We start from the raw sequence: 21,464 nt of genomic DNA on the forward strand, positions 1-21,464 counted from the left end.
CATCCCATTCTTTATCTGGGTTTCGTTCAATTTGTTTTTATAAAATCGAAAAGTGCTTTTCGATATTAGCAAGGTCTTCGATACTACCGTGTCCACCTTTTGAAAATATGACTGGTTTCTCTTGTTCAGTGCTAAGTCGGGACGGAAAAGGGCGTGGGGTTACAAAATTAGTGAAGCGTAAAATGTAGTAAAACTCAGTGTTCTTCAAGGCTCCGTCCTAAGCACCCTTCTATTCCGAGTCTACGTTTATCGTAATTCCCGCCGTGGAATTAATACTTGTGTCAGTTTCATCTTTAGTTTAAGATTACAAGAACTTTTAACATTGGACGAAACTTTGTGTCTTTGTAAAAATATCTTTCGACAAACTTTAACTATTATTAGTTAAACATTTCAAAACGGCCGGATCAAGTCGTGTAGATCCTGGGCAACTCGTTCTCTCCTCCTAAATACAAAATATCGTTTTTTCAAAATTCCTTTCTCTTCACCTCCTTGAGATACACCAGCGTTGATAGATTTTTAGAAAATAATTTATCTGTATCCTGTAATACATAATATAATACATACATTATAATACATACTACAAATATGCCCGTATGGTTTTTTTAAATCTGTATCACAATACTGACACTATGGCCAATACTGCACGCTGAGGACACCTGTTGGTGCAAGGAGGTCTCGAGGTCATCGTCGTTTAAGACGATATGTAAATGTAGATATGGATTGGGCAGTATGGTTAGGACGGATTGAGAGCATGATGTGGAACCTTCGGAAGCGAGGCCGAATCAGCTCGTTGAATAAAGAATTTTGATAGTGGGGTTGGTGAGGTTGTAAGGAGCTTTTACAATTCTTCTGAGGATTTTGGTTGGAAGAATTGAACCCGCTGGCATTTCATGGCTTGGTGAAACCACACAGTTACACAATATGTCCAAAGAGTAATGTCATGTATAAAATTTGTCGAAATTTGACGGCGAAAACAGAATTCAATCCTAAAAGTCTTATTAGGGGTCCAAATTGATATTGTGTCTTTATGTGTGGTGATTAGTAACCGTTAGTCGAAGATTATTCAGAAATCTGGACCAGACCGCATCTCACGATTTCTGAATAATTGTCTCTTAAGATTCCACGTCAGTTTGCTGTCTAAGTGTATTACTTACTATCTATCTGACTTGAGTGGAAGCTAGTAGTTCCTAGCAGAACAGTGGAAGACAGTCGTACACTGGGTTCAGTTTTCTTCATACCAGTCTTGCCCTCCAATTTTTGCATCAGTCTTTGAAAAAGAAATTGCTTTGGATAGGATTCGGGTTAGAAGACAAAACTGCGGTATCATCCATGTAGTAGTTAGTGATGATGGTGGTATGTATAGGAATGACATCAGTGTGGTATACAGCATGGAACCAAGAATGCTCTCCAAGAAAGTGGTAGAGAGAACAAGCAAAAATGGAAAGACCCGGACGGTCAGAGGCGTAAAAAATTAATTGCACTGCGGAATGAGATATTTGAGTTTGCAGAACAGTTAACCCGTTGAATTTTTTATCAAAACGATAAAAGGATTATTTATCGATTTACTTATTATCTGATAACGCTTATTTTTCGACTTTCCTTGATCATGATTATCGATCGCTTAATATGCCCATTTTTTTTCCAGAGGGTACGACTGCTAGTTCGAATAGAAGACGACGTGCCAGCACTAAGGAGAAGAATGAAAGAAAGTTCGAAAGAAATGAGTTCATTATGATGGTGATAAGTGATATAAAGGGCAAATTTAGAACACAAAAACAAATTTTCTTTTTCCGATAGACAAATAAAATTCATATATTCAAAATATTAAACTCACGTCCGAAAATGTTTTGGACGAAATCTTTTTTTTTTGTTTTTTGATTTTTTTTAAGACGGCATCCTTAATTTGTAAATGTACTATAATTAAATCTATGGAACAAGATTCGTTTCATCCTGTATTATATTTTGTTGTGGAGGTGTACTTTATAAATGATTGCAGGCCGAGGTAACACTGGTTGAATTTAAATTGACTCCTATTTTTTATAAAAGCAAAAACTTAAAAAAAATTGTAAAAAAATATAAAAATAAAATAAATAGACCACGGGTACAAGACACTATATTGTTGTTAGAATTAGTTATGTGTGTTTTTCTATGCGCATGTTTATATTATTTTAGGAAATCTTAGATATAATTAACACTGTATATACTCGAGTGATATCAGTAGGAGAATTTAAAAAGTAAAATTAAAAAAAACGTTCATCATATGTTTTTGTGTATATTTAATTATAAGGATTATTTCTTAAGAAATATAAATGTAATCTCGTAATAATAATTAGATTTTTACTTACAAGATCTCTAATTTTTGTTTGTTTATTGTGGATTTATGGCTTTTGTAATGGACAATAATTACATTATTTTTTAGGCAAGGTAGAAAGGTTTTCTTAGGCTTGAGCGAACTCCTTTCTTCCATTAGACCAAAGATTGACTCTAATCGCCCAATAGAGTACGTAGCCGTAATGTGTAAATTCCCCAAAGTTTAATGTGAAATAAAATTGTAATTTATATTTATTTATGTTCTATGTAACGTTAATAGCTTTCCATTAAAAAATGCTTATGTAAAATATTTTAAATATCTTGTCATTAAAATTAAATATTAACAGATATATAATGGCATCTAATGTATAAAATAAATTATTTACTAAATATATTACAGATTAAATTAAATATGTTTTCTTTTTTAAAGCCTTAGGATTGTTTTCCTCCTTCAAAAAAACATATTTCAATTCAGCTTTAGTCGGTTTACTTCAAAACCCTTATCTACACAGGATGCATTACGAACAGATGCGATACTTCAGGATTCTACATGTCAAATTGAGCTAAACAGTCTCTATTGTACAAAGTTTGATTCTCGATTGTCTCCGAGATATTTCAATTTTCAGGTTATTTTAACTATTCACAACTTTATTCCATAAAATCCTGCGTGTCTCATAAAATGTCAATCCTAACTCTGCTAACCCTACCTCTATTGGAAATATTCATACAAGGAGAGGCCAGGAAAAGCTCTAACAATTAAATTGGAAAGGAACTAAACAATTCGGGCATACAACCGTAATCAACAAAATCAGACACCCATTATTAGAAATAGGGACTGATTACATGATCCCGGAAACATTCTTCACAACTTCCTATAAAGTCTCAACGGACTATAAAGGAGAGGAAGAACACAGGAGAGCATCAGATACAATGATATGGTACACAGATGGCTCCAAAACAAACGAAGGAACCGGATCAGGAGTTTTCTGTACAAGCCCAAAACATGAGCAATCAAACTCATTAGGGAAATACACTTCGGTCTTTAAAGCAGAAATACATGCCATCAATGCTTGTGACCTGGAAAATTTTAAAAGAGGTTACACTGGTAAAAAATTCCTCATAAGATCTGATAGCCAAGCAGCCATTAAAGCAGTAGCATGTAAAAGAATCGCATCAAAATTAGTCAGTGAATGTATCCAAAATCTCCAAAACCTGGGGAAACACAACAACCTGATGATATCTTGGGTGCCAGGGCACAGGGGAATTTTGGGTTACGACAAAGCAGACAGTCTGGCCAGAGGAGGATCTGCGAGACCATACATAGGCCCTGAACCGATACTTGGGATAACAAAAACAAATATAGAATCCTCCATCGCTGAATGGATACAAACAAAACAAAAGGAGAAGTGGATAAACTCTAGCAGTGCTAGACATAGTAAACTTATGGTGAACCCTCACCAAGACTGGCAAAAGCATTGCTGCAATTGGAAAGGGCCAAACTTAGAGGAGTGGCATCAGAGAAAACATCTACACAACGATGGATACATCGATGATCCCATTTGCAGATTATGTAATGAGGAGGAAGAAACAGCCACTCATATCATCTTCGAATGCGAAGCAACAGCTCAATGGAGATTTAACGTACGTACGGAAAAAACTTAGGGAATCAAATTGCAGCAGCGACGGTCAATGACCTGATACTTCTAAGGAGAAGGATTGACTGAACTAAGGAACTAGAAAGGTACAATAAGCAAGAAGGCTGACTGCAGCCTGGGGAGCGCAAACCCCGCTTCCTAGTATCCTATTTTACCATACCAAATGTCAATCCTACTATAAATTCGACTTCGCCTCTTGAAATAGCGATGAATATCCTATGAGATGAAAGTTGTTATTTTCATTTATGTTTAGTGGTCTAATTGACCACATTAATTATTTCAATTAATTATTAGTTTTAAGTATATATGAAGAACTCAACTTTTGGTTGAGATGAAAAAGTGTTTACCTTCGGCACAATACGCCGCTGCTCTAACCACTTGAGCTATCGTGACCGTGGTTCGAATCCCGCTCGTGTCACTAACTTTTTCATATCAACCAAGACCTTACATAAAAAGAATAATTAATTGGAAGAAGTAATTTGGCCAGTCATACCACGAAACATAAATGAATTAATATTAACGTTTAACTGCTAAAAATGGTACATCGAACATAACCCCAAGATCTGAGACAGATGAGACTCATCGGAGATGATGGAACGCCTGTAGATGGATAATTTGGAAACAGAACTCGCATAAATTTTTAACGAGTTCTTCATGCTCAAAGAATTTTGATGGTTTGGAACAGTTCGATGCAATCCCGGAGCGTGTTCTCGAAAACCTTCATGAAATTAAAACCCGTCCGTTCAGATGTCATTCCTGTACATTTTCAACACTTCTTACTCCTAGCATATTTTCACAAATGCATTTTAAGAAGTGACGCGGATAAATAATAATTAATTGTTGAAAAATTACGCTACTCCAAGCGACTGTTGCTCCGGCATCATTGCTCCAGGGTAAAAAAATAAAACCGGTTTGGGCTTCAGTCGTGTTAACTCGCCCATTATCTGATCAAAGAGATTGCATTATACTTCAAAGTAGACTTTTTAATAATAACTGTTCTAATCCACAGTCTTTTCTGTTGTGTCTTTCTAAGGTTGAAACGAGATAGCAATTACCTTTAATCTGTTAAATATGATATCCTCAATGCCAATTATTTTATATCTGGCTTATCTGACAGTTCTTACAGTTAAAAGGAGTTAAACTGTGTCTAATTCTTCACATAAATATTACCTTTATTAACTACAGCTCCTCTGAATTTAACCCTGTTTGACTGTAGCAACCGTGTGGTAGTTTTAACTAGGTCTCATTAACTATGGGTTTATTGTGTCTGCTACCTTTTGAATTCATCCATTTTTCATTTTGTCGACCCACTCTGAGATAGGTGAGGATTGATCTATTGATCCTGATATCCCAATTATAAGTTAATGGGCCTATAGAAGGGTTAGATAAGATGCTTAGACATTGAGAGGGTGAAATGGACAGACATTAAAACTGGCAATCATAGCTAGAAAAATACGCAAGATGAACTGCTCAAAAATGATATGGGGGGGATATTGCAAATTTTGTAGTACTTACTTTCCCTTGCATTTTTAATTTATTTTTTATTATAGTATTAAAATTTATTAGAAATTATTATGTTTTTTACTGAATGCAAAGTTAACTAAGGAATTTTGAAAAGTAACAAAATAAAAGGTTTTAATTTCATAATTTATTGGAAACAATTTTTTTTTAACAATTAATGTCGTGTGTAATGTCCTCTGTTAGTTAAAACCTCTGGGCCCTTGTTAGGCATACTATGATTAAGGTTGTCAGTAATTTCATAAGGAATTTCATAGATGTTGCAACGCTGCTCTCAGTTGTTGCAGGTCAACTGACAGCGGATGGTGATCGAAAACACTTCTCTGTAACTCATCGCACATGTGCTCAATGGGATTTAGGACTGGAGACAGTGGGGGAAGGGGCAGATGTCATCCAACCTTGATGAACAACTCTGCCGCTATGAGGTCTGGCATTGTCATACAGAAATCGCAAATCCCTGCCAGTGAGATCTCTGGTTTCAGGGATGTATTCTTCGACATAACGGACTGCAGTGAGTTTGCCTTCAATAATATGGAGTCCAGTTCGTCCTTCAGTGTAAATCCCACCCAGACCGATACATCGCCTCCTACAAATTGCACTGGAGGAAGCACGAACTGGGGTATTGTACGCATCCCCTGTTCTTGATAGACTCTTAGACGACTGCTATCATCAGTATATAGCAATCAATACAGACAGTGATACACTTAAGGCTCAGTGGTACACTTCTAGGCGCTCGCTTCACCATATTCTCATGAGTTGTTGGTTGCTGCAGGTCGTCTCAAAGGGGCATGTACTTCTTTTAGAATCTGGTGGGCACTATGGAAAGGGTTCCGTTTTGCAGCAATGACAATATTTCTATCCTCCTTTAGCGTCGTAATGTGCTGAGATCTACTACCAGGCCTTGGCACTTCCAGTCTCTCGGAATCAGGCTAAAGCCCGGGAGACCCGCCCTGAGAAACGTCAACTTCCTCTGCGATATCCACTTGACCGTGACCTCGATGATTTATTCTCACAATAATATCGCCAACTTCTGATTCACGATGATATCTTTACATGGTTAAAGAAAATACAACTGGACTGAAATGAAGAAAAGAGGAGAAAAGGTGTTTGTTTACAAAATGAGAAATCTCATGTTTACTACTCTTAAGTAAATCCGTTATTAAAAATGAGGATTGACATTTGTTTGTTTTTGGTTTGTATTTTCTATTTAGTTTTATCCAACTAACAAGAATATATTGGTTAATTTAATTAACATTGATAGACTAAGCATAAATGACAAATAACCTATTCATTTTTGAGCAGATTGACAGACGGAGAAAAGCTGGACAAAGAATGAGAAAGGGTAAATAAAAGAGAGGTGGCAAAAGATATTTAGAGATAGAGAGAGAAAGTAAGAGAAATAGAGGTTGATTGTTGATTGTTTTAATCATACAAAGTTAGGCCTCTTGGACCTTACACTTGACGTAAGTTAAACATTTTACATCATACATATATTCTCTCTCTTTTTTTCCTTGTTAAACTTGATTTCTTGTTACTAAAATCTATTCACTTTTGTACTTCTTTAATAAAATCATACCAACTAGTAATGTATTTGTTAGAAAAAAATTAGTTAATTGACTCTCCTTATTTGCGATATAGTGCAGCTATAATGTCTGATTTGTCTGATGCAAACAAACGTGGTAAACAAACAGCACAAAATGCATGTGGAAGATACATATTAATACTAAAGTAATATGTGTGATAAACATAAGAAAATTAATATGTTAGGATACGATAAATTAGAAAAGCATGACCACCATATCAGCAATATTTAAAATTATAAATACTACGCATTTTTTAAATATAAGATCAAAATTGAAACATTAAATTTAAGTAATTAATCTTTTATTAAGGTATTGCTTGAAATGAAAAAGTTAGTGTCACGAGCGGGATTCGAACCCATGACCTTCGGCTTATACGCCGCTGCTCTAACCACTTGAGGTATCGTGACTTCGATCCACTCGGACACCAACTCCCCATCACAACCTACCTTTCGAATTTTCCCGCTCGTGACACTAGCTTTTTCATTTCAATCAATATCTTAAATAAAAGATTAATTAATTGTAAGAAATTTGGTCAATCGGACCACGAAATATAATGGATTAAATTTAAGACAAAACAATATATTTGAAATTCCAATTCATAAAACTAAAACCATTAAGAAAGAGTTGGAGTTTCTTAATTAACATCATAAAGATGTTTAATAATGTTCCAAAAACACTGTCCATATAAAGAAAAAACCGACCACCTGGTTTTTGCACGAAAAAATGGCCAAATTTGGAAATGCATATTTTCTCAACCTTTTATGTCAGAGAACCTGCGCATGGTCAGGAGAGAGAGTGATCTGTTTTTTTACATGAGCACATAAAAAAACCACTTTTTCTTCCCAAAAATCGCGAATAACTCGAAAAATGTTGAGAAATCGGGCAAAGTGGAAAGTGACCAATCGAAAGCTTATTAAAATTTCTCATCAATTGCCTCTCCAGGACGTTTTCCTGGCTCCACAGCCCAATTTGAAGTTTTCGAAAAAAGTGCAAAAATTGACATGTTCCCGAATTTTTCAATTTACCGATGAATGTCGGATGCTAGGAAAACTTCAAAAAAAGCCATCTTGTTCAGCGTAAAATTTTCTAAAAAATGAGACCTACAGCAGGTGTGTTTCTTAAAAGGCTGAGAAAATGCGCATTTCTAAAGTTGGCCATGTTTTCCTTCAAAATGCCGGTGGTTTGTTTTTTTTATGGATAGTGTAGTATTTCCTCTGATAGCAGTTTTCGTACTTTCAAAAGGAAATATCTAAAACATCTGATGGAAAATAATTTTTATTTATTTTTATTTTTATTTATTTACAGTCCAAACAGATCACGTACCCAAGCATAGGACAGTCAAACAATTAAAAACATCATAAAATCATAAAAACATAAATTAATTAATATTATTTACATAATATTGTGTTTTTGTATTCTCTAAATAGCCATAATAATAACGAAAATTCACTCGTTTTCGTGGTCCGCTTGACCAATTAATAACGAAAATTTAAAACTAAGTGGATAATTAATTTAAAATCATGTCTAACTATCAAAAATTCTTGTTAAAGTTTTATTGTATATCTTTTATCCTTTTTTTGATTGTTATTCATTGTTTTTTATACATACATAAATACATATTACCTTATAAATTTATAATAAAAAAAATTGTAAAGTGAAATATTAGTAAAAAAATATAAAACAATTAATTAAGGTTTTTAGTTGAGATAAAAAAGTCAATGGCACGAGCGGGATTCGAACCCACGATCTTCGGCTAGATACGCCGCTGCTCTACCACTTGAGCTATCGTGACCTCAACTGAAAACCTTGATTAATTGTAATATATTAATTGGTCAAGCGTACCACGAAATTAGTGAATAAAATGTAAAACTTTTTTTCTTGTATTCTATTTGCAAAATCAATTGAAAATACCAAAAGAGTTTGCATAAATTGTATGTATAATGTATAATTTACAATATAACTCACGTTGAGTGGAAGAAAGGTCCACGAGATCTAACTTTGCGTGGTTAAATAAAATTTTATTAGGTTTTGTGGTCCGCTTGACCAAATAAATTATTTTCAATTAATTAAAGTATTGGTTGAGATAAAAAAGTCAGTGTCACGAGCGGGATTCGAACCCACGACCCTCGGCTAAATACACCGCTGCTCTACCACTTGAGCTATCGTGACTTCGATCCACTCGGACACCAAAATCCATAGTTTGAATTTTCCCTCCTTTTTGCCATTTTTCAAATGTGTAATCTATTTGATTCTCGTCAACAAATTAAATGGCCATTAAATGGAGAGCTTTAGTGAAGATATACTTCGTTTTGCTTATTAAATCCATTAGATTTCGTGGTCCGATTGACCAACCAAGTTGTATTACAAGTGGGCGGAGTTTTTTTGCCTGTCAGTTATATTTTTTAATGTATCCAATAATTTGATGTGAAAGAAGTCAAGAAATATTGCTAAGTGAACTGGCAAATTGTAAAAATTATCTTGTTTTGGCTTCAAACGAGGTCATTTGGCCCTCGAGGGAAGAACGGGGAAATTTGGCAAGGATTTCGCGACAGCACTGGCCGAGCAAACACGTGTCACCAAGCGACCAGGGAGGATTCGCAATTCGCATTCACATTCGCGTGTCGCATGTCGCAGCTCAGGAGCTTATTTCTTTATCGCCTGACGAATCTTGTTTTTTTCCTGCCGAACCGGTCTCCGTGCATCGAGTATTCGCCCCGAGTAACGAAATAAGTCGAGAAGTGACTAAGTGAACCTCCCCCGCCATTCACCGCGGCTGAATCGTACGAACGAATCACATTCGACGTCGTTTCCACTTCCACTTGTTGCAAGCTGCACCGGCCGAGGGTTCATCATTCGTCTTGGAGCCGTTAACTGAGTACGGAGCACACCAGTCCTTCGTGCGTCAATTTTATTTTGCTGTAAAAATGTCACCGAAAGGAAGCGAATGCCAGGATATGGCCAATGTACTCAGAATTCACAGTATCGAGATGACAAACGCATCGAAATCTGGGTGAGTGAAATTCGGCCTTTATTTATGTCCGGACCTGCGACACTTCCACCTTACGATCATTTCCAACTGAACGTTCGACGTTCCCTGAACGCAGTGCTGTTGCATTTAATCAACACCGACAATCATATCGTCAGAAACATTTTAAAAAATTGATAACGCTCATTAGATGTATAATTCGTCCTTTTTTGTTGATAATTGGCTGATAACAATAAACTACCGTTGGTACAACCTTGATCATTTATGCCGGCTAATAAGCTGCTAGTCATTTAACACTTCACGTCATTTAAAGTTCACGTACCCATGACCAGGATTTTTTTTCAAATAACTAGTATGAACTACTAGATTAGTTCGTTTCATGTCCCTATAAAAAATTTTACTTAAAAATCAGTCATTTAACACTTGCTCTTCCTGTCGCTGTAAAGTTTTATGACGAAGTACAACCGACAGGGGGATATTTAAAAAATTCATGTAAATAGTTAATGTAGCTATTTTTCTCATTTAAATTTGTTTCTAACAAGTAAACCTTCTTAAATAACAACAACAGTCCGCAAAAATTATGTGACGACCTACATCCCAAGGGAGGAACTTTTTTCGTGTTTTCATTCGTTATCTAATACTTAACGGATATTTAATAAGAATTTTTGTTCTTTTAATAAGAAGATTTGTTGTTTAGTTAAGAACCACTCTTTTAAAACTTTTTTCACATATCGCTGTAAAGTTTTGTGATGAAGTCCAACCAACAACAGAAGAAGAAGTTAAAAAATAACGTTTTAAATTTTAATTGATTAATTTTTCACTTTAAATGTGTAACTGTTAAATGTTTTGTGTTTTCAATGATTATCTAATAATTAACTGACATTTAATTAGAATTTTTGTTCAAATAGCACTTCAATAAGTTAATACATCATGTTTAAAAAAATGCTAGTTATGAACCACTCTTTTAAAACTTTTTTCCACATGCTGTAAAGTTTTGTGATGAAGTTCAACCAATAACAGAAGAAGAATGTTTTTAAAAATCGTGTTTTAAATACTTAATTTATTGATTTTTCTCTATAAATGTGTAACTGTTAACTAAACCTTTGTAAACAACTAGTCGACAACCGTCTCAAAAAATTGTGTGACGGCCTGCCATCCCAAGGGACGAACTTTTTTTCGTGTTTTCAATGATTCTCTAATAATTAACGGACATTTAATTAGAATTTTTGTTCAAATAGCACTTCAATAAGTTAAAATATCACGTTTAAAAAAACGCTAGTTAAGAACCACTCCTTTAAACCTTTTTCCACATATCGCTGTAAGTTTTGTGATGAAGTTCAACCAATAACAGAAGAAGAATAAAAAACTGTTTTAAATATTTAAATTAGAATTTTGAACCATCCCTTTAAATGTGAACTGTTAACCTATAGCTATTTTCTCATTTCATTTGTTTCTAACAAGTAAACCTTAAACAACTAGTCAACACCGTGTCAAAAAATTGTGTGACAACCTGCATCCCAAGGGACGAATTTTTTTCGTGTTTTCAATCGTTGCTAATAATTAACTGACATTTAATTAGATTTTTTGTTCAAATAGCTCTTCATCACGTTAAAAAAAATGCTAGTTAAGAATCACTCCTTTACAACTTTTTCCACATATCGTTTTGTGTTGTTTTGTGATGATGTCCAACCAACAATAGAAGAAGAATAAAAAAAATAATGTTTTAAATATTAATTTATTAGTATTTCTCTTTAAATGTGTAACTGTTAAATAAACCTTTGTAAATGTCTGGTCAACAACAGTCAACAAATTTTGTGACGGCCTGCATCCCAAGGGACGAACTTTTTTTCGTGTTTTCAATTGTTACCTAATAATTAACGGACATTTAATTAGAATTTTTGTTCAAATAGAACTTCAATAAGTTAATACATCACGTAAAAAAAAAAGCTAGTTATGAACCACTCTTTTAAAACTTTTTCCACATATCGCTGTAAGTTTTGTGATGAAGTTCAACCAATAACAGAAGAAGAATAAAAAACTGTTTTAAATATTTAAATTAGAATTTTGAACCATCCAACATAAAATCACAAGTTGTCCAATCAGATGTTTGTCCAATGTTTCAATTAGATAATTGAAAACACGAAAAAAAAGTTTGTCCCTTGGGATGCAGGTCGCCACACAATTTTTTGAGAGGTTGGTGACTAGTGGTTTACGAATGTTTCAATAAAAGTTAGACATTTTTAGAGAAAAATCAATAAACTAAGTATTTAAAACACGATTTTTAAAAACATTCTTTTTCTGTTATTGGTTGAACTTCATCACAAAACTTTACAGCGATATGTGAAAAAAGTTTTAAAAGAGTGGTTCATAACTAGCATTTTTGTGTGGTGATTAGTGACCGTTAATCGATAATTATTCAGAAATCGTGAGATGTATACACCAGACCGCATCTCACGATTTCTGAATAATTATCGATTAACGGTCACTAATCACCACACAAAAATGCTAGTTATGAACCACTCTTTTAAAACTTTTTTCACATATCGCTGTAAAGTTTTGTGATGAAGTTCAACCAATAACAGAAAAAGAATGTTTTTAAAAATCGTGTTTTAAATACTTAGTTTATTGATTTTTCTCTAAAAATGTCTAACTTTTATTGAAACATTCGTAAACCACTAGTCACCAACCTCTCAAAAAATTGTGTGGCGACCTGCATCCCAAGGGACAAACTTTTTTTTCGTGTTTTCAATTATCTAATTGAAACATTGGACAAACATCTGATTGGACAACTTGTGATTTTATGTTTGGAAAAGTTAGTATGTAATAATTTAAAACGTAATTATGAATATACCTCAAAATACGTTTAAATAAATAAAAAAGTACATATGTACCATTGGAAAAGCTTTAAAAACAACGCATAAACTGCATGAAAAACCCAGTCATTTGTTGAGGCATTCAAAATGTAGTAAATATCAGGTTAAAATGCCTCAAAACGCAAATAATTTAAAAAAAATACGTACAGTTGGAAAAGCTTAAAAAAACCACCTGAACCACATATTGAGATATGCAACACAAAAAAAATTGATTTAATTGTCAAGCTTTTAGTGATTATGCCACCATCATCAACAAAATAAACTAATACAGTGAATTCTAACATGACTCATTGTATATATACTGCTCGCATTGCGATATGATATGGAAAAGCAGATTTCAAAGCGATGCAATATGATTCATTATTTATACAGCGTGCAGTGTGAAAATATGGGTAATCAACAACACCCATAGATCCAGAAACGCTTCCATAAATTTTCAAACAGCTACAAAAAAAGTGCAATTCCAAATGTATCAAGTTAAAGAAGCCAAGAAAGTCTCGCCTAAACTTACTAGCGATTATCTGCCTTTAATTGGTAGAAAAGTAGTTCTAGTAATAAGAAACTAATTTTATTTTTAATAATTATTTCTCCACAATAGAGAGAATTTGATAATATCGAGATCTGGGTTGTGACAAATATTAACAAATGATGTTTTTTAATGTTTTAACTTTCATTTTATAGAGAAAATATCACAAAAGCTTACATAGATCATATGAAACACAAAATAATTAGTGATTACAGCAAGCTCATCAGTTGGTTCCACTTGCAGTGCAAGATCTGATTCCTGCAGTCACGTACTGCTTACACAATTACTTACTAATTACCAATTACTTATTAATTTCTAATTATTTACTCTTACACAATTTTAAATTTGGGTTCTTAGGTTAGGTTAAGTTAGGGATAAGTTTAGGTTAGGTGTGGTTAGGTTACATACCCCTGATTTAATTGGTTTTTCCCTAAAATGGAGAAAATATGCAAGATGATTTTTTGTTACTGTTTTACAGACATCCAACTTCATGTTCGTCTATTGCTGAAGTCATGGCCGTCCTATTTTTTGAGGTGATGAAGTACGATATAAAACAACCACTCCACAAGTCCAGCGACAGATTCATCCTCTCAAAAGGTCACGCTGCGCCAATTTTGTATGCAGGTATCATTCTTTGTAAATTAAAATTTTGTTTAGTTAGAAAGTGATGTTTCCAATATGTTCTTTGCAACACTTCTTAAGTTAAACTACGATTTCAGCATGGGCTGAGGCTGGACTCTTCCCAACAAAGGATTTATTGAACTTGCGTAAAATTGACAGCGACTTGGAAGGTCACCCCACTCCAAGATTGAACTTTATTGATGTTGGAACTGGTTCTTTAGGACAGGGTTTATCAATAGGATGTGGCATGGCTTACGTCGGAAAATATTACGACAAAGCTTCCTACAGGTCTGTTTACTTAGGAAAACATGTTAAAATAATTTGAACATTGATCAAAATTGAATTTCCAGAGTGTACGTTTTGGTCGGCGATGGAGAAAGTGCAGAGGGATCTATCTGGGAAGCGTTGAACTTTGCGAGCAAGTACAAACTGGACAACCTCTGTGTCATAATTGATGTGAATAGGCTGGGCCAATCAGAGGCTACATCTTTAGATCATAATGTCGACGTTTACTACAACAGGCTCAACGCTTTCGGATTCAATACTTACGTCGTAGACGGCCATGATACAGTCGAATTGTCCAAGGTAAGATTACCCACCCAAGATTTCCTGTAATTTGATACATATCATTTTGGTCTGCCTATCCTCGCTAGGTGTGTCTGTCACACAGCATTTCGCCATCTTCAGCGTGTGATTATACCTATTAAAAAGAAAAAGATCCAACGGTCACAAAGATCGGCCAGAACAATAAAAAATATACATATAAAAATTCACCAAACCACAACCTATCCTATTATATCCTATCTGGTGTTCCTCATGGGATTATACGTTCGTTACTTTTTAACATATACATGGTAGACTTTCCTTAGCACACTGAAGATGGTGCAATTTAAAAAAAAAGCATTCTCGAAGTCTTTCTTAAAAATTGTTCTCCTTTGCTCAGTGTCCCTTTATCAAGATTATTCCAACTCTCCTTGTCATCCGGGACTTTTCCCAAGGTCAAGGACTCTAATTGTTGATGAGCTTTCTTGCTCATTTCCTCATCTAAGGACAGTTTCAAGGCTGATCAACAACTACAAATGTAATTATTTATAAAGATTTTGTATTGAATGCTCTGGAGAATAATTTTGAGGTACATTCCATTTATACCAACCTATCCAAAAATGTTTGGCTAAGTTGATAGATTTATCCTATTGGATAAACTTACCACTTTTGGTGTTGGTCAACCTTTACTGGATTGGGTCTCATTTTCCCTGGAGGGTCGTTCCTTCTCCATATCTTATAAGAATTTTGGTTGACTCAGGGATGAGGGTTCCCACCCATACTATTTTTTATTATTCTTAATGATGTGTGTTAACTCTGGCTATCAGATCTCTGTGCTGGCTGATGATTTAAAAATTTATAAAATTATTTCTAACTCAGTTAATTTAGTTTTACAAAATAGTGCGGCCTTTTCTGATTGGTACTCTCGTAATCATTAAGTTAAATTTAGATAAATGTGTTATAATTCGCTTTTCTCGCAAAAAAGTTGGTCAAATTACATAAATTTATTTTATTAATAATAGTACTATCTGTGAAGTCACAGATTAGTGACTTAAGAATGAATGATCTTCAATAGCATGTACGGTTGAAAACCATTATATTGTCACTAATAGGCAGGGTGCCCACTAGAGTGATGCAATATCCGATATGACAAGTGATGCGATAAACAATCTGACACTGTATCGCTTACTATGGGTAGTCCTTGTGTAAGCCACTAAACCACTGCACACCAGCAAAACCACGACACAATGCCAATAATTATCAGCGTCTTTTTGGTTGGGGCAGCACAGCTTGTCAATCGCTTCAGGCAACAGAATGGTGCGAATCATCAGTGAATCATGTTGTCTCAGCAGGAGGACATCTCTGCTGCTATTTCTTTTCTTAAAATAGTTGAATAGAACCCATGTTTATGGTACTATTCATTGAAAAGTTATTCAAGAACTGATTTAACAAGCTTAACATGGAAGAAAAATGGAAAAGAATGACCTAATTTTTCAAATGTCTTTTCTTTTTTTTCTTTTTTTAATTAATATAACTTTATTTAAACTTTTGTACATAGTACCTTATAGTTGTGGCATAATGTTTAACGGCATCAAACAGTTCTTGGATCTTTAAGCTCAGCAGCTCCCCCCATTAATTATTTATACATGATTTAATCTAATTTAATCACAGTTAATTATAGTTAGTTATCATATCGGTGTGTCGCTTGCGCTTGAGTCTGCAGTGTGGACGAGCAGGAGGTAAGTGGTCCGGTATTCCTTGGATTTCTGTGTTTGGGTGGGACTGGAACTTGCTAAATCTTCCGGTAGCTGTCTCTCAGTGCATGGTCCACTAGAGGAATGTCCAGGTCTCGGGGCAGTGTGGTATTTCGCACATACCAGGGGGTTCCAGTTAAAATCCGTAAGGCCCTGTTTTGAAATGTCTGGATTCTCTTAATTTGGCTGTTCGACGCCGAGGCCCAAACACCAGAGCCATATAGCCATATGGGTCGAATGAGGGACATATATATTAGTCTTTTGTTGCTCAGACTAATAGTTGGGCTCTAGTAAGTTGTGGTTTGAGGTCAATTAGTCTGCATCATGATCTCTTTAGCACATCGCTTATGTGTACACCCAGATATTTTGTGTGTGTCGATTCACTGATATTCTTATTATTTAGTACCAGTTGTTCATTGGCTTTTTTCAGATAAGTGAACTGGACTAATTTTGAATCAAATGTCTTGCTATAAAAATTTGACACCAGTCCCTTGTCCATAGTATATTGGAATATGCTTCTACAGTCTGGGCTCCTTACTAAGGTAAGGGTAGGGCACTTACTGAGAGGGTCTTAAATTAAATACTTAGTGTGTAAGATGGGGTATTGTATTGAATATGAGGATCTCCTCTTGATCTTCAGTTGGAGTCTCTCACCCATAAGCGAAGTCTGGCATTTCTGTCTTTTGGATGGAAGGTGCTCAATGATCTCATCATATCCCTGAGATTTTTGTAGCACTTTTCCCTTACCTTGCAAGGAACTTACAACGCTTGGTGTTCAGTGTCAAGCTGCACAGGACAAATTATAGATCCTCAGGGTCAATATTTCTGCTGATATATGCTGGAGCTGCTGAACAAAACAGGAAATATCGCTGATCCCTTCATCTTTAAATCAGCTTGCAGCCCTGAGCTAAAGAATTATAAAGCCTTTCATTTGGGGTATTGGTGGCCGCAGTGATTTAGGCATTGATACGGTGCTCATTACTGTAACATAAAGGTCCCTGGTTCGAATCCAGCGACCCTACTATCGAACGCGACATACATACAAATAGGCTTTTTTCAAGTACACTGGTACCACAGGGTTTAAAAAAATCTTTCTTTTTTAATTTTGTAATTAGTTTTTATCTACCTCATTTTTATATTTAGTGTATTTATTCTGCCTTATCCTTATATATAGTTTATTTATTTTTTATGTATTTATTTTGACAATATCTGTTACAGGCAAATGCCCGCGAAAGTGAAATATTAGATAAATAAACACAATGTATTATTTTTTTTTAAATTTTTTAACACAGATTTCCATCTTGAAAAAACTGAGATCACAACAAAAATTAAGAGAAAGGATATTCAAAATGCTAACTTTTGACTACCAACCTCTCAACTTATTTAAAAATCAAATTCAATCCATTTCTAGCAATTCCTAGAAGAAAAATAAGATAATTTTAATATTAAAAAAAAAAAAATGTAATAAAGTGTTATCTCTCTTAGTAACCACCTGCTAAAGACTGAAATCCCAAGGCCAATCAAAACCGAGACAGGAACAATATCGACAGATTCACTAATTTCGTGGTGCGCTTGACCAATTAATATATTACAATTAATTAAGGTTTTTAGTTGAGATAAAAAAGTCAATGGCACGAGCGGGATTGAAAAATGGCAAAAAGGAGAGAAAATTCAAAAGGTGTGGTTGAGATGGGAAGTTGGTGTCCGAGTGGATTGAGGTCACGATAGCTCAAGTGGCAGAGCAGCGGCATATCAAGCCGAAGATCGTGGGTTCGAATCCCGCTCGTGCCATTGACTTTTTTATCTCAACTAAAAACCTTAATTAATTGTAATATCAACGGAGTTGAACTGTGGAGGGATGGTTTGAGACTAGTTAGACAGTCCATTTGTGACAATATAAAGAGACAATATTACACAGCTTTGGCCAATTTAGACAGTTTCCCACTCTGTAGAGAGCTTCGTTTCAAATCCCCAAATTATCTAATGGATCTCGCTACCCTTAGATAGCATGCGGTGGATAATTAAGTGTCTGGGGGATCTGTTTAACTTAAACTACAAACACTTCAAGCAGCAGGATATTAACTGTGAACTTTGTAGTGGTACAGAGCGGGAGGATTTGTTCCATTTCTTGGCAACTTGCCTTGCACTGACCGCTGTCAGGAAACACTATTTTGGTAGGGAAACTGTGTCTAGTGAGATTCTGTTAGAATATATTAATATAAAGGACTGGGCTGTGTTGGTAAATTTCTGCAAAGAGTTATTCTCTTAGAGCCAGAATCAGAGGCACCTGGTGAGGGTGGAGGCGGCTTCTTTTGTCGGATTCCCCTGAATAGGTGAAAAGCTCATCTTCGACCTGAATATTATATTTTAAACACATTATTTGTTTTGTTTTTTACTATTTTCTCTTGTGGTAGATAATGTACTTCATTATTATTTATTTTTTCTTTTATTATTTCCATTTACTTTACTTTAGTTTAGTTTATTATTGAGTTATGTGCACTATAGGTAATCATAAATAAGAGATGTATATATTTGCAATCATATTTCAGCTATTATTATATAATTATGTTCTATTATTAGATTACTGAAATTTTTAAAGAAAGTATGTATTCCTTTTGTAAATATTAATTATAATTACTTGAAATAAGAGAGATTTTAGTTATATAAGTTTATGTGCTAGACTCCCTCAGACGGTTTTAAACCATGAGGAACGTCTTTCTTGCTCTGTAATATATACTGCCGATCTGTAAACTTTGTATATATATTAAACAATAAAGACATATAGTAGTAGTAGTAAACACAATGTCAAAACTCAACTGACAGACTAACCCAGCAAAGATAGGCAGACCAAGATGATTAAGAAGGAACAAATTACAAACTCAGTTTGTGCCATTTATTTATATTTTTTGAACCCCCCCCCTGACCTGACATGTCTTTTCTCTTAACATCCAAATTTTTTATATTTTTATGTGGTGCATTGCCTTTTTTTCTGGCTGTCTTGGAATTGTACATGTTGATTAGAATTGAACAATTATGAAGATCTGATTGTACTAATTATATTTATTGTAGGCCTTTCATGAAGCAGCCAACACCAAAGATAAACCAAGTGCATTAGTCGCTAAAACCTACAAGGGTAAGAACTTTCCAGGGATTGAAGATGAAGTGAATTGGCATGGAAAACCGTTGGGAGACAAAGCCGCCACTGTCATTCCAGTAAATATTCCGCATCGGCCAATAATGGATGTTGTGTTATATTTTTTTGTCATTTTTAGTATCTTAAATCATTGCTAAAAAACCCTGGCCCGACCAAAGTCACAGTGCAGCCTTTCAAAGACGATGCGCCTGCAGTAGACCTGTCGAAAGTCCATCTAAGCAAGCCTCCTTCGTACAAGCCTGATGACAAAGTCGCCACTCGTCTGGCATATGGGAACGCATTAATAAAATTGGCCAAGTCCAGCGACCGAGTGATCGCTCTTGACGGCGACACCAAAAATTCTACATATTCTGAAAAAATTAAAATGGTAATTAATAGTGTGAAAAGTTATTTCATACTTCCATTTTTTTTTCTTCAGCAACATCAGAAGGTGGTTGAATACCTATGCAATTACAACCCCTGTAAAAAAATCAGAATAATTGCAAAATGTTAACCCTTTAAAGTGTTTGGTCTTTTAAAATTTTAAACTTATTGATTTATAATTTGTTTTAGGTTAACCCTAAACAATATATTGAATGTTACATCGCTGAACAAAATTTGGTTGGAGTCGGGATGGGAGCAGCTTGCAGGGACAGAACAATCGCTTTCGTCTCAACTTTTGCCACTTTCTTTACAAGGGCTTTTGATCAGGTTTATTTTTAGAAGTAAGATTATTATTGGTTGCTTATAACGTATATTTGTTTTGTTTTGAGTAGATTAGGATGGGAGCGATTTCCCAGTCGAATTTGAACTTTGTCGGTTCGCATTGTGGTGTAAGCATCGGTGAGGATGGTCCCAGCCAAATGGGCTTGGAAGATCTTGCACTCTTCAGATCCATTCCAGGTACGATGAACATAAATCTAGATGAGACTGTAAATTAATCTGTTTTTATCACAGGGTCTACAGTTTTCTACCCGAGTGATGCAGTAAGTTGTGAAAGAGCCGTAGAACTAGCTGCAAACACTAAGGGGATCTGTTTCGTTCGAACCAGCAGACCGAACACTTCAGTTTTGTATCCAAACGATAAAACATTCCATGTATGTTCATATCTAATCGTCAAAATTAAACAATCTAACTGTATGTAAATTGTCGCAGATTGGTAAAGCAAATGTAGTCCGTCAGTCCAGCACAGACAAAGCGCTGATTATTGGTGCCGGAGTCACATTACACGAGGGACTCAAAGCGTACGATATCCTCAAATCAAAAGGCTACAATGTTAGAGTGCTAGATCCATTCACAATAAAACCGTTAGACTACAAGGCTATTGAAGAAAATGCTGCACAATGTGGTGGTAATGTCGTCGTCGTCGAAGACCACTATCCAGAAGGTAATAATTTTATTCGATAAAAAATTATTTTTAAAAATTACAAGTAATTTATGACGGTTTATTTAGGTGGCATTGGTGAAGCTGTTGCACGCTGCATTAATCATAAAAACATCACTATTAAGTACTTGGCTGTCCGTGAAGTTCCCAGATCTGGCCCTCCAGATGTTCTTATCGAGAAATATGGTATTGGCGCAAAAGCAATTGTTGATGCTGTCCTTCAATTTGTTGATCTTTCTTAAATTTTCTTATAATTAATAAAATCTAGTTAAACTAATAATCACTGTTTTTTTCTTTTAAATTTCTTTTTTATTTCTTTTCACAAACGTTCAATGCTGGTGATCTGTGTCATGACTCGCCACAAGGATGACCTGAGGTCATCCGTCATGAAGCATAATGTTTCTGGAAATAGGAAATGTTTGTCATCTGGGAGAGGGAAAATTGAAAAAGCTGGCCGCACTCAACATGTTGAGAGCAGAGGGTAACGAGAGAGTGGATGTCCTTGCAAGGAAAGGGGTTGCTATACCGCTTACAGGACCCGAGCCTTCTGTGGCATGGGAATTCACATCAATGAATAC

At 35.0% G+C, this 21,464-nt stretch overlaps 2 protein-coding genes across 6 annotated transcripts in view; both read left to right on the forward strand.

Annotated features, from left to right (window-relative positions):
* The window catches only part of LOC106664689 (sodium- and chloride-dependent GABA transporter 1), a 46,839-nt gene extending 44,234 nt beyond the window's left edge, over positions 1 to 2,605 (forward strand). For all 4 annotated transcript variants that reach the window (XM_024228149.1, XM_024228148.1, XM_024228146.1 and 1 more), the window contains one exon: positions 1,646 to 2,605. In XM_024228149.1, the coding sequence (XP_024083917.1) occupies positions 1,646 to 1,735 (90 nt within the window). In that variant the 3' untranslated portion in view covers positions 1,736 to 2,605. The remainder of the gene's footprint in view (positions 1 to 1,645) is intronic.
* A 7,029-nt stretch (positions 2,606 to 9,634) lies between these two features.
* Positions 9,635 to 21,166, forward strand: LOC106664740 (transketolase-like protein 2). Of its 2 annotated transcripts, none has more exons than XM_014390720.2 (11): positions 9,635 to 10,076; positions 13,930 to 14,075; positions 14,171 to 14,360; positions 14,423 to 14,657; positions 19,439 to 19,582; positions 19,642 to 19,890; positions 20,076 to 20,213; positions 20,279 to 20,405; positions 20,460 to 20,599; positions 20,658 to 20,889; positions 20,956 to 21,166. In XM_014390720.2, exons 1-11 carry the CDS (start codon positions 9,991 to 9,993, stop codon positions 21,126 to 21,128), a joined length of 1,860 nt encoding a protein of 619 aa, XP_014246206.1. In that variant the 5' UTR covers positions 9,635 to 9,990; the 3' UTR covers positions 21,129 to 21,166. The 2 variants fall into 2 exon arrangements, with proteins under 2 accessions (XP_014246206.1, XP_024083918.1); XM_024228150.1 differs by lacking the exon at positions 9,635 to 10,076 and adding an exon at positions 13,532 to 13,550.
* Positions 21,167 to 21,464: the final 298 nt, after the last annotated feature.

The sequence above is a fragment of the Cimex lectularius genome, unplaced genomic scaffold, assembly GCF_000648675.2.
Source record: "Cimex lectularius strain Harlan isolate CLEC.00 unplaced genomic scaffold, Clec_2.1 scaffold154, whole genome shotgun sequence".
NCBI classification, from domain to species: domain Eukaryota; kingdom Metazoa; phylum Arthropoda; class Insecta; order Hemiptera; family Cimicidae; genus Cimex; species Cimex lectularius.